Source organism: Chelonoidis abingdonii, chromosome 14, assembly GCF_003597395.2.
Source record: "Chelonoidis abingdonii isolate Lonesome George chromosome 14, CheloAbing_2.0, whole genome shotgun sequence".
Classification (NCBI taxonomy): domain Eukaryota; kingdom Metazoa; phylum Chordata; order Testudines; family Testudinidae; genus Chelonoidis; species Chelonoidis abingdonii.
The window spans coordinates 1053360-1067336 of NC_133782.1; the positions used below are offsets into that span (position 1 = coordinate 1053360).

A 13977-nucleotide genomic window follows, 5' to 3' on the forward strand; every position below is an offset into this window, starting at 1 on the left:
TGCCACCTGTTTACCCCCTTTTCCAGATCATTTATGAATATGTTGAATAGGACTGGATCCAGTACAGACCCCTGGGGAACACCACTATTTATTTCTCTTCATTCTGAAAACTCACCATTGATTCCTACCCTTTGTTTCCTATCTTTTAACCAGTTACCAATCCATATGTTATGCTGGGATTTAGAATAATAGAATATTAGAGACCTCAGGAGGTCATCTAGTTCAATCCCCTGCTCAAAGCAGGACCAATCTCCAACTAAATCATCCCAGCCAGGGCTTTGTCAAGCTGGGCCTTAAAAACCTCTAAGGAAGGAGATTCCACCACCTCCCTAGGTAACCCATTCCAGTGCTTCACCACCCTCCTAGTGAAACAGTGTTTCCTAATATCCAATCTGGACTTCCCCTACTGCAACTTGAGACCATTGCTTCTTGTTCTGTCATCTGCCACCACTGAGAACAGCTGAGCCCCATCCTCTTTGGAACCCTCCTTCAGGTAGTTGAAGGCTGCTATCAAATCCTCGCTCACTCTTCTCTTCTGCAGACTAAAAGTTCCCTCAGCCTCTTCCTGTAAGTCATGTGCCCCAGCCCCCTAATCATTTTCATTGCCCTCCGCTGGCCTCTCTCCAATTTGTCCACATCCCTTCTGTAGTCAGGGGACCAAAACTGGATGCAGTACTCCAGGTGTGGCCTCACCAGTGCCGAATAGAGGTGAATAATCACTTCCCTCGATCTGCTGGCAATGCTCCTACTAACTAACTTCTTGTTAACATCTGGAAATGCTAGCAGCCAGGGTGCAGTCTGTGTTACTGTGCCACGGCCTGTGCCCAGCATGCTGGGCAGCTAATAAGCAGCTGGCTCCACCTCAACCCCTCCGAATGCCCTTTAAACAACACAGATCTTGATTTTCAAATGTATGTGCTGCACTGCCTGTTTTGCATGCATGTGTGCATGAAAATCCAGGATTTTGCATCAGAATTTGCAGGCAGATGTTGTAGATCTATCCTGGGACACAAGAAGGATTTTGGACACAGCATAAGCTGCTGCACTTGGAATCCAGTGCCATTGAAAGATCATCCTTACAGGCTCCCCACAGACCAGTCTGGGGGAAATTTGGCACTTGAAATTTACATAAGATGATTTTTAAATCAAGGAAATTAGCAGGGTCTTCTTTCTGTCAACCCAAAAGGGGCTTATCATAAAGAAGACAACATGAACTGGAGAATATGTGCTGTGGTTATTTGTCATCTCTCCCACTTCCTGTCTGGTGCTGGTTCCATAAAGCAGCTAGGTGTTAAACTGCCTATAGATTTGCTCAGAGAAGCTTGAGAGCGTAACCCATACTCAGAGCAGCTGCAGAGACCTTTACAATCATTTACAGTCCTTGAAATATGTATTTGCTAAAGCAGAAAAATACAAATAAATAAAGCAAGAGGAGAGTGGATTGAAACTGCAGTTTAGTGTGCAGATGAAACACAAATATGTCATGGGGAGTTAATGAAGAGGAAGTCCAGCCCTTAGAACTTTGCTGACTATTTAAATATTTTAAATCTTATACTACATGAAGAAACAGTCTTTCTCCACAAGGTCATTTGTACTAAACCTTTAAAAACGTATGTATATACAAAGAAAAAAAACGTAGTTGTCCAAAATTGCACACAGCTATAACTGCTGAATTTACAAGACCAATGGGATGTTTTGTCTAGTAAAGTATCCCCCATTAAGATAGCTTTAAACTTGAAAAATACAAGAAAAATTGTACTATTAATTCCAAATCAGGAATAGAGGGATCTTGTAAAGATTCGATTTGGTATCTAACTCAGTTCACCCTATGGAAGTCAGAGGGACCACAGTTGTAGACATTAACCCATTTGCTTCATCATATCATTAGTAAATATTTCCCTCATTCCATCTAAAATAAGCTGGAATTTAACTGGGAAAAACGTTGTTGCAGCTCCAATCCTCCATTGGGAGCTTGAGCTCGTTGTCTCTTCTGCACCTCCCTCACCAAGCCAGGAAACATTAGGATTGGATGAACATGAAAGATGTCTCTCTTCTGTTTTGTAATCTGATTTAAAACTTCATCTTGATCAGTTACAAAGCAGAGCACAGTCAGAAGGGTTCAACATATGCATTTATGAACTAAACTTTTTTGCTTCAATAAAGGTTTGGATATAGGCAAACAAAAGCCCTTTCTATTGATTTGAGTGGGTGAAACTTTAGCATTTCTTCTAGTAAAGTGAGCCAAGTGATGGGAGGGTTATCTCTTTCAGACTCTTCACTCAGGCCTAGTTCACAGGTGCTGGAGACACTGGACTTCTCCAAAGCCTCCAGCCTACAATATAAAGAAACACTACTGTGTATTATATTGTATTATATTGTTTGACAAAGATTTACTAATTTATGGGCAGATTTTATCTGCCTGTGCTTATATTTTATCTATCAGCATGCATTAAAATAGCACCCAAAGACATCAGTCATAACTGGCACCCCCATGTACTGTGGTGCTTTTCATACATACAGGAAAAAACTCTCTTTGTCCCTGAAGAGTTTACAGGCCAAGACAAGACACCGGAAGTGAGTGTGATGAACGAGAGAAGTGGGAAGGAAGGCCAAGGCTAGTAATAAGCTCGTACCGGTACATCGGTTCACTGAAGGTTTGAGCCTTTAGCTACTGAAGTCAATGAGAGTGTTGTCCTTGACTTAATTGGGTCAGGATTAGGCATTTTGTGGGTAACGTGATTGTCTGAAATAATTAGAAAGCTTTTTCCCCACAATCAATAATATCAGCTCTTCCTAAGCACCCTTCAGCATGGTCATCGTTGACTGGCTGATTTCTGGACGATATCCCAGCAGAAGTGTGGATGAGGAGTCTGAAAGAAGAGAATGTGTTGGCCTTACGGATCAGTTCTATATGTAGTGAGCAACATGGAGGGAGCATGAAACGCTTTGTGGGAGGTGCAGAGCAATGGCTGCCCAAGTATGAAAGGAAGAAATAATGGCGCTAGGAATGTGAGTGGGGAGATGCTCGGTTACAATTTAATAAATTCCTTATCACAATCTGATGAACTCGTGACCCATTCCTTTGCCCCCATGCTCAGGCTGTGTGGCATTTAGGGTTCCAGCTAGTACGTCATATTGTGTAGCAGGGTTTGATGAAGAGCCAGCTTTCATTTTCTGCAAAGCCAAGCCCACTTGTTTCCATTTACTAGAACAGGAAGCTTAGAGGGCACAAGTACTCCTGTGACTGTAAGCTGCCCAGACCATGGAGATCCTGCACTTGGGTGAGTCCTCATTAGGCGTTTATTCATCACCTTCGCATTTCTTTCTCTTGTTGGCTGTGCTCCGTGCCAGGAGGGTGGGGAGTGTACCCTGCAACAGGCTGTGTGTTCCAGCAAGGTGAGGACCTGACAGTGAAGCAGATCAGGCCAATGTTAAGTAGAATTCCCTAGGGCAGGGTTTCTCAAACTTCATTGTACCATGACTCCATTCTGACAACAAAAATGACTACATGACTCCAGGAGGGGGGACTGAGCTCACGCAAACCCTGCTGCCCGGGGGTGGAAAGTGTGTGGTGGTGGCAAAGCCCGAGCCCCACCACCTCAGGCAGAGGCGGGGGGAGGAGAGGCAAAGCCGAAACCCAAGGGCTGAAACCCCGGGTGGTGGGGGGACCTGTAACCTGAGCCCCACTGCCCAGGGCTGAAGCCATTGGGCTTCAGCTTTGGCCCCAGGCAGTTGGGCTTGGGCTTTGGCCCCAGGTCCCAGCAAGTCTAAGCCAGCCCTGGTGACCCCATTAAAACAGGATCGCCGCAACCCACTTTGGGGTCCCAACCCACAGTTTGAGAACCACTGCCCTATGGGATTGTGTGTTGTATGATTTATTTGTACATTCCAGGGGGAATGTTATTACTTGTCTGAATGGCTGTAACTTGGGAACGGAGTTTATTCTTAAAACCAAATTCAATCAGGGCCTCTCCTCTAATAGCCTCCTCTCTTATTGTTTGATTTGCATCCTGGCAGTGCCAATAATATGCCAGATATGTGGGGGGAGACATCCTCTGCCTCAGATGTCGCCTAAAGAAGGATGCAAGATGATTTTGTGGTTAAGAAGGTTTAGGTTCTGTTCCTGGCTCTACAACAGACTTGCTCTGAGACCTTAGGCAAGTTGCTTAATCTCGCTAAGCCTAAATATTCCCACCTGGAAAATGAGGATAATACTTTCCTACTTCCAGTGGGGTTGAGACTAAATACATTAATGTTCGTGATGTGTTCAAGGCTCTATGGTAACAAAAACCCTACCCTACAGAGCTCTTAGCGCGTGATAGCAGGGTCTATGTGGCCAGTTAGTGCATGGCAAGCTAGTGTGCTGTAGATTTGCGCCCTGACCTGCCATTCACTCTGGGTACATCTACATTTTGAGCTGGAGGGATGATTCTCAGCCCAAGGAGACATACTCATGCTAGTTCTGATCAAGCTCTCGTGCTAAAAATAGAGCATAGCTGCAGCCGCATGAGCAGCAGGAAGGGCTAGCTGCTCTGAATGTGATCCTCCTGAGACACTAGGTGCATACTCTGAGTAGCTAACCCCACTCCCTGCTTGTTCCGCTGTGGCTACGCTCTATTTTTCATATGCTAGCTCACTCTGAGCTAGTGTAGACCTGACTCCTTGAGCTGGGAATTTACACCTCTGGCTCAAAGTGTAGACATACTCTAAGTCTCTTTGTAGACAAGACCCAAGACACAATTCCTTGCTCTGCTACAGACTTCCTGTGTGACCTTGGGCATGTCATATAGTCTCTGTGAAATGAGAATAATGGTACTTGCATATCTCATAGGGATGTTGTGAAGATAAATGACTTAACAGTTAAGACATGCTCAGAGACTACGGCAATGGGGGCCATGGAAAATACTCGCTTCTGTGAAGAGTGTCCACGTGCTGTCAGAGAAGTGATTGCTTTCTCGTTCATTCTCCCCGGCGTCTGAGACTCCTGTGTTATGATCCTTTAGTGTGACTCAAACAGATTCATTGAAGCAGAGCATCTGAAGGACTGTATAGAATTCCATACCTCTGGCTTGAGAGGATGCAATGGCTCTCTTTCCTACTAGTTTGGAACCTTTTGTTAATTTTTTTTACTAAGGGCTTGTCTACACTAGACAGTGTTTGTAATATAGCTATACCAGTTTAGCTATATCAGCAAACCCTCCTAGTGGACATATAGCTTATACTGGCAAAGCTATAAGCCAGTATATTGTCAGTATAGTTTGTATTTAGTCCCTGAACAAAATAAGCTATATCAGCAAAATAACTTTTTTGCTGGTATAACTGTGTCTGGAGCTCTTGCTAGCATAACAATGTCAGTTAGAGGTGTGATTTTTTTCATCTAGCCCAGTATCCTGTCTACTAACAATGGCCAGTTCCAGGTGCCCCAGAGGGAATGAACAGAACAGGGAATCACCAAGTGATCCATCCCCTGTCGCTTATTCCCAGCTTCTGGCAAACAGAGGCTAGGGACATCCCTGCCCATCCTGGCTAATAGCCATTGACGGACCTGTCCTCCATGAATTTATCTAGTTTTTTTTGAACCTGTCCATAGTCTTGGCCTCACAACATCTCGGCAACAATTTCCACAGGTTGTGCATTGTGTGAAGAAATATGTCCTTTTGTTTGTTTTAAACCTACTGCCTATTAATTTCATTTGGTGACCCCTAGTTCTTGTGTTAGGAGGAGGAGTAAATAACACTTCCTTATTTACTTTCTCCACACCAGTCATGATTTTATAGACCTCTTGTCACGGAGTTTGTGGGAGACAAGGCCCTGCACCCCCAGCTTCCTGTGATTCACCATCACTCTCAGCCAGCCAGTAACACAGAAGGTTTATTTAGATGACAGGAACACAGTCCCAAGCAGGGCTTGTAGGTACAGACAACAGGACCCTCCTCAGGTCCATCTTGGAGGGCCAGGGAGGCCAGAGCCCTGTCTGGGCTCCCCTCCATGTTCCCAGCCAGCTCCAAACTGCAAACTCTCCAGCCCCTCCTCTCCCTTTGTCTCTTTCCCAGGCCAAGAGGTCACCTGATCTCTTTGCTCTCCAACACCTTCAGTTGGCACCTTTGCAGAGGAGAGGCCCAGGCCATCAGTTGCCAGGAGATAGGGTGTCGGCCATTCTCTGTGCAGACAGCATCACACTGGCCCCCTAGGGCTCTGCAACAATCACACACCCCTAGACACTTGAGAAATGCATAGGGGAAACTGACAAAGTGGGTATTCACCCACGAAAGCTCATGCTCCAAAACGTCTGTTAGTTTATAAGGTGCCACAGGATTCTTTGCTGCTTTTACAGTTCCAGATTAACACAGCTACCCCTCTGATAGGGGAAACTGAGGCACCCACACAGCACTCAGAGAAAACATTAAGAACATTCCCACTTCATCACAGCTCTATCATATCACCACTTAGTCATTTCTTGGCCAAGATAAAAAGTCCCAATCTTATTAATCTCGCCTATACGGAAGCCGTTCCATACCCCTAATTCCAATTCTAATGCCTTTCTTGAGATGGGGCGACCACGTCTGCACAGAGTATTCACGGTGTGGGTGTACCAGGGATTTATATAGAGGCAACATGATATTTTCTGTCCTATTATCTTTCCCTTTCCTCATGATTCCCAACATTCTGTTAGCCAGAAAATCTTTTAAGTGTAGACCAGCCCTAAGTACATGTCAGCTATTCCTGGAAGAAGACTAGGCTGGGACGAGACCCAAACTCTTAGCCCACCTAGAAGTGAATAAGTGTCCATGGGACACTGGCCATGCTAGGAGCATTTTAATAAGTATTTTGATACAGGTAAGAAAAGGAAGAAAACAAAACAAAAATCAAGTTAGGGGCTTAGATAAAATTGGCCTGATTTTCAGAGGCACTGATCACCCACAACTTGTTTTGAAGCCAGTGGGAATGGCAGATGCTCAGTTCCTCTGAGAATTAATTGGCTAATTTTGGGTGTAGGGGCCTACCTTTAGGCAGCCAGGTTTGAACATGTAGATCAATATATAAAACAAAGGCAAACTGATTTTTATAATAGTTGTAAAATTTAAAAACACATTTTGAAGGCGACTGAGTGACCTCATTCTCATTCTGCTGTTACCAAGGTGCTTTAAATGCCATAAGTCTCTTTCAAATCAATTCATAGCAACTCAGAGAAATAACAGTCACCTTTCTGTAACTCCTCGGACAGCTCAGCCAAAGGACTCGGGGATAGGCGTGTGTCACGCAAAGATGGAGAAGGTATGCTGGAACCTGCAAGTGCCAGTAGGTGCAAGAGGCATGTGAGTGGGCGGGCACAGAACTGACGAGGAATCCTCCCAAAGTGACCTGGGTTCCAGCCCTGGTGGAAGCAGCTCCTGTTGCTATAAGGAATTCTGAAGCGGATTTATTGGTGGCCTTTCCTGTATATAAGTCTGGGGAAGCAGGCTGCTAATAACCCTGATTCTTCCCTCTCATTTCTAGCTCTTTGTTGCCTATGGCTTCTGCAAAGAACAGCTGTGGCAGCTGGGTCCATAAGAGTCCAATGTGGGGAAACAGCAATCCTACCGTGTCCCACTGCTGCTGGAAGGATGCACAACTACTGGGCCATTGGCTGGTACAAGGTAACCATATTATTAACCGTCCTGGAAAGTCACAGGCATTCCGAGCCACAGTAAATTTCATTATATGCTTCTCATGGCCACCAAACCAAGCGCATGTCTCCCTGGGATCCTGTCCTCCCTACATTATTTCACAAGCCGTGAATTGTTGGGCAGATAGGAGAATAGACCCAGCAAGGGACTGTAGCAGTGCTTCTTTCTGTCTCACTCCTCCTGACCCTTGGAGGAGGTGGTAGCTCCTCCATGCACGTTGTCTCAGTTGGGCTGCACCTGTTTCATATGAAAGAAACATTCATTTGCACATGCAGGTCTGCTAGCTGGGTGACCCACTACCTAATTTATATAAGCAGATGGGGTGTCACCCACTTTTATGGTCACAGTCAGCTGTGCATGCAAATGTTTGCACAGAAATGGAAGTCAGCATGTTTGGATCTAAGATCTCTGGCAACATAGTCCATTGCTCATCCCCATTCAACATCTGACATGCTAATGGCGCTTCTTTTGGGGCACTGCAGGTAGCCAATAAGAGTCATGAAATGGGGCTGATTCGGAGACATGAGAACAGCACACATGTGTACTCAGGGACCCAGAGGGAATTCCTGATGGATGTGCAGCAATCCCTGGTCATTCCTGAGGTCCAGCCGGAGGACTCTGGTGCGTACCGCTGTTCCCTGTGGGCCAGAGTTGGGCATTTCAATCAGCAGGCAGACATTGTCCTGCAGGTATCAGGTGAGTTGGCAGCACAATATTAATAGGGCTGGAATCACAGCCAAACATCACAGGGATACAAAAGCTTTGAAAAAAGATGTGGCACAGAGCTTTTGGCCTCCTCCAGCAAAAGGCAATGGGCTAAAGAAACTAGTGAGATTTAGAGTGATAACCCAGATACAGGGGCATAAAGTAGGTTGTTCAGTTCATTGTAGTTCCCAAGAGCTAGACTGAGCCTTTAACCTCAGCCCTGAGTAGGGGGCAGTATAGACTGTGCCTGCCCAGGAAGGACCTGTGATTTGGAGAGTCACCATTCCTCTCCTGCTCCCCCTCTTGCACCTGGGGGGTGGGGGAAGTGAGCTGTGACACCTTTTCAGCCTTCAGTTTAGTTCCCACCTCATGCCTGGCCAGGCCAGCCAGAACTCTGCCCACTTGCTCCCGGGGGGCAGGTGCTGCCTCTGCTCTGCACCTGGACCCAAAAAAGTCACCCATAGGGTGTGAGGCCTTGCTCTCCTGCATAACCACACAGGACCAGGGTACAATCTTTCCCTATGTTTGTGAAATTGAAGTGCTGCTAGATTCACCTCTGTGTGCATTTCAATAAAGAAATGTTTGTTAAAATTATGGAGTGTCACGGACTCACAGATCGTGCCCACACTTGGCCCTGTGCGGTCCATGGGGGGTGCCCCTTTCAGTGAGACAGCCCTTCTCGGGGGTCCACTCTCTCTCGGGGTCAGGCCCCTCCACCTCCTGGAGCCGCACCTCTCTGAGCCTTAGCACGTCTGTCTCTGCCGTGGGCCCCCTCCGGGAGTCCACGCACTCTGGACCCCCTGGGCCTCTTCACCCCCAAAGGGGCTGATGCAACCCTGTTCTCTAGACCAGAGTGACTCTCAGCCAGCATAAAACAGGAGGGTTTATTGAGAGTTGAACACAGCACAGGAAACTCTCAGGGCCTCAGGCCTGGCCTCTCACAATAACAGCACATCCCAGTCTCCCTGCATCCAGGTGGGCTCTGCCTGCTTCCCCTCGCCAGCCCGAGCCCCCCTGCTTCCCAGCTGGGTCTCTGATATCCCCGGCCTCAAGCCCCGCCTCAGTCCATTGTCTTCTCTCCAGGTAAACAGGGTCGTAAACAGGAAGGCCTGAGTCCCCTTTCCTCGCAGCTCTCCTCTGGCTGGAACCGGCTGGTCAGGTCACCGGGGTCCTCTCTCTGCAGCCCATTGTCCTCCCACTGGCCAGAACCGGTTGTGTCTCCTGGGCTGGGGTCCCGAGTCCCTCTCCGGTCCTCTGTAACAACAAACTCCCTCTCCCCTCACCTCGTTAAACCAGTAACACCCAGGTACATTGAGTCCCACCCCCTGTGCATGCAAACCCTGGAAAAGACAAAAAACCCCAAGAAAACCCGCACTTCGTCACATGGAGTTATTGACACTAAGAAAAGCATTTTACAATTTTTCTACAAAATAATTATTAACATGTACAAAAGTGGAAAAAAGATGCAGGCTAGAGATGGCGAGTTGTTGCCAAACACAAGAAGCCTGTGACTGTCTCCTAGTGCTGCAGGACTGTGCCCTCCCAGAGAAGGGCCTTTGGATTCCTTTTTGGGACTGTCCACCAAGCGGCCAAATGCAGCCCTGCCTGGTGTAAGTGTGCGCCACGTCATTGAAATCAGTGAGTCACATCTGCTCAGGGCTGAATTTGCCCCAGTGTCTTTGTTTGCCGCGTTGCTAACTTGTGAAAGTGCCCTGGAACAGGGAAGAGAAATTGGGTTCCAGGTTATGGAAATGATTGCCTAATTATTACCATCGGTCCCTGAATTCCTCTACCATTTGTCATACAACGTACCTGACGGACAGTTTAGGCCTGTAGAGGAACTTAGACAGATGTCACTTCCCCCAGGAGCTTTATGCAGCCATGTCTGGGTTAGAAATCTGTACAACTGTCTAGTCACCAGTGACACTGCACAACAAATATTTGATTCATCTGAAAATCCAGGCAGAGATTTAGGGAGCCAGACTGTGATTTCCTGCATTGGAATCTGGCCAAGAAACCAAGGCAAACACTCCTGCTCTTGAGAAAAGGGTCCAGGGACCTCTAGGGATGGAGCATGGGTTCTGAACTTTCTCAGAAGCTAGAGGATCACCCAGTGCCACTGCCTGCAGCACCTTGGTTTCTCTAAGCATTGACCTGGCCTGGTCATGCTTAGCTCTGAGATCTAACCCCATGCCTCAGTAGTGTGGCTTCGGGCTGTGCAGTCTCAGCATGTTGAAACCTGATCACTGTGTGCTATTGCTGGGGTAGTTTGATATTTCAGATCAATAGCTGGGTGTGTCCAGATTGAGTTGTTATTTGCTGCAGTTTTCACCTCCTAGGGCACCAGCCACCTAGATGGAGCAATTAACTCAGTGGTGTTTTCAGTCTAACAAGGATTAATAACAACAATGCAGGATAAACAACTGACTGTTTGGTATGAAAGCCATAAAGCTGCAAGGTGTGGAATACTGGAAATGCAATAGAAGAAGGTGGATCACTCAGTGCTGGCATCAGAATTGAGCCACAGCCGGGAAGAGTGGAGCAAACCTGTACTTAAAACCTGCTTCTTGCAAGGAGCCTTCCCACACAGATTTCCTCAGCAGCCTCCCACCCCGAATTGCTGCCTCTCTCACTGAGCTTGACTGGAAGCACTCTGAGGCAGGGATCTTGTCTTTCTAAGTTTCATGTGAAGAGCCACATACTGGTTCAGAGGTATAGAAATAATATCCAGTTCCAACCAGTTCCCCCGGCATACCTTGCTCCTCGGGGTTCGGGGGAATAAGAACTATTGCCCGGCCAAGCTGCAGCTTTCAAACTTCAGCCATTTCTGGGCTTGGTATGTCATCTGCTGCTCGTGCCTGGTGCATTTGTGTCCTGTGCAGGCTGATCGTGAGGACCTTCTGACGTGCTTCACGCTCCCCCCACCATTCTCTCACTCACCCTCCTGCTGCCCAGTTAATTGAGTAGGGAGGTTTTCTCTACTTGTCTGCTCTCAAATGCTCTGGGCCAGAGTCTGACCTGAGTCACACTTGTGTAAATCCAGAGTAACTCTATTTAAATCAGTTACTGTCCCAGTAATGGAAGCCATGGTCTGACCCACTAACTGGTACAGCTTGGAGACAGTTAGTCAGCCTGAAATCACACCCAAGAAAAAGGAGGGTAAATTTGGTGACAATATATTTAATTTTTAATTTACTCATGAACAACAACCCACCAGAGCCCCTCGCGGTAGTCAGAGGTGGGGCTGCAGATACCAGTTGTGGCAGTTTGTAACCTGAGTGTGGAAGCCCCATATAGATCCCAGTTTTTTGAAGCCCTTTCTCCCCCAGCATGAAGTCTAGCTGTCAGTAGTAGGGACTGGGAGAGGTCACTTTCTTTTGGTCTGACCTCAGCCCTGGGGTAGAGCTAGCCCTGCCTGTACCTGGCCTTTTGTCTTCTCAGAGTGCTCAACTCTCCAGTCGGCCACATTACCCAGGGAGACTCTGCTGCTGGGTTCAGAGCAAGGGAGCAGCGTGAACCCTAATTCCACCTGCTGCTGCGGGAAACCGGTTCCTGTCCTTGCTATGGTCCTGGGGCTGTTGGCTCTCAACGTGGGGAAAGGGCTGCTCAGCCTTGCCTTTGCTCTGGTGAGTCTCTGTGGAGCCAGGAGGGTTTTACAGGGTCAACTGGCCTGGGAGTGAAGATGGGAGGTCAAGGCTGAAATTTGTGAGGGAGAGCTCTCAACTCATCCCCTCTGAGGGGGAGTCCCAGCCAAATGACATGAGGCCCTGCCAGGAATGAGTCTCTAGTTGGTTGAGGCAAGAGGAGGATGCAAGGAAAGCTGCTTGCTGAGGAGATTTGAGAAAATAATAAACAGGCTGCCCTTGGAATCGACTTGCAGACCAAGAGAACCTGCTCAGCCAGCCCCTGTCCCTCACTGCGTCTCTCCAGAGATGGTGTTTCCTGGGGCTGGGCAGGAGGAAGTGCATTCTGCAGAGGGGTGGGAGAATGGCTGTCCTGAATACAGTCTGCTTTCCTCTGTGTGAGAATGTGTCTGTCCCCTCTGTGTTACACTACAGCCAAAGGGGGGTCAGACAGAGGAGAGAGAACAAGTGGGGAGGGAGTCCAGGGTGCTTTGGAATAATCTTCACTCCCACTCAGCAGTTAAACTTTTGCCCTCATTAATCTAGACTCCAAAACCCAGTGGGTTCCAACAGCACACTAAAGCAAAGCCTCACCCAGCCAGGAGTACTCTGGGTAAGGATGGGCTGAGGCGAGTCTCAGATGGAGGGTCCTGTTTTCCTTTAAAATATTGTAAATGCAAAACTATGTGAATAGCTGCTTGAATATGGAACAACAACATAAATGCAAAGGGGAGTTGCATTTGCAAATTGGAGAATTAGGCTTCAACCTCCAGATCTGCCTGTGCAAATAATCTGAGGGTAAGTGGAGGCCAGCTGAAAATGTGGCCTTTAAGGCTGAACAGGGGTGGCTCCAGGCACCAGCACGCCAAGCTCGTGCCTGGGGCGGCAAGCCACAGGGGGCACTCTGCCGGTCGCTGCGAGGGTGGCAGACAGGCTGCATTTGGCGGCGTGCCTGCAGAGGGTCCGCTGGTCCCACGGCTTCAGCGGACCTCCCGCAGGGTGCCACCGAATTCACGGGACTGGGGACCTCCCGCAGGCAAGCTGCCGAAGGCAGCCTGCCTGCCATACTTGGGGTGGCAAAATACCTACAGCCACCCCTGACGCTGAAGCTGTAATTTCAGGAGCTAATATCCTCCCTGCTTTAATGATTCTTTCTAGGTGATTGTCATCATTCTGAAAGGAAAGAGAAGGAAAAAAGTAGGAGAAAGCCTTTAAGGAAGAAACGAGAAGACGATGGAAAGAGAGAGATTTGCTTCTTTGGCAGAGGACTTGGAACTTGCTTGCAGGAACTAGGAGCAGCTGCATTTGCAGCTTGAACCTTTAGCGCTGTAAGTAGGATCAGAGTTTAAATGACTCAAGTAGCTTTGAATGACTTGAAGTCAGCTAACTTTGCCCATAGCTGCAAGTCTGCTTTTAGCATTTCCTTCTGAAAAACGCTGTGTCTGCCTTGAATGTCCCAACTCCAAGCTCAGGTCTCGACGGATGTGTGGAATGTTTATATCCAGACACAAGACTCTCACTCCACTCTCTGCAGCCACTTTGAGGCAGGAAGTGAACATGATCAACAGAGAAGAAGCTGGTGAGATTGGAGAAAGAGAGGTGCCATCTGCTCTCTGTGGGACATGGACTCCTGATGTTTTTCTCAGAGTTCTGTATATTGTTTTAAAATACAACCGCATACCATAACTGGTGAGACAAGGTGTGTGCATGTCTAAGTGCTGATTAGTGCGTTGTCCCACTGCAGTGGGACAGCAGCTGAGGAGGGACTCTGCTTTGGGGATTACTCTAACCTGGCTTGCCTCTGATTCTCTCAGTACTTTTCTTTCCTAGTATTTTAATGCCACTTTCTTTGTGCTGTTAGGTCAAATTTGTGGATGCTCTGAATGTGTCACCTCTCCCCTCTGCCCCCAAATGGTCTCAGGAAGTAGAAGAAACACACCTAAAACTCGGAGACCTGTGTGGCTGTCTGGGTACACCATGGA

General features: G+C 47.7%; 1 protein-coding gene across 1 annotated transcript; it reads left to right on the forward strand.

The window, feature by feature from the left end:
- Positions 1–3222: 3222 nt before the first annotated feature.
- On the forward strand, positions 3223–13663 carry LOC116831172 (uncharacterized). Its single transcript, XM_032790975.2, has 5 exons — positions 3223–3281; positions 7498–7637; positions 8150–8363; positions 11814–11998; positions 13154–13663. The coding sequence occupies exons 1-5, from the start codon at positions 3263–3265 to the stop codon at positions 13208–13210; spliced, it is 615 nt and encodes a 204-aa protein (XP_032646866.1). The 5' UTR covers positions 3223–3262; the 3' UTR covers positions 13211–13663.
- Positions 13664–13977: the final 314 nt, after the last annotated feature.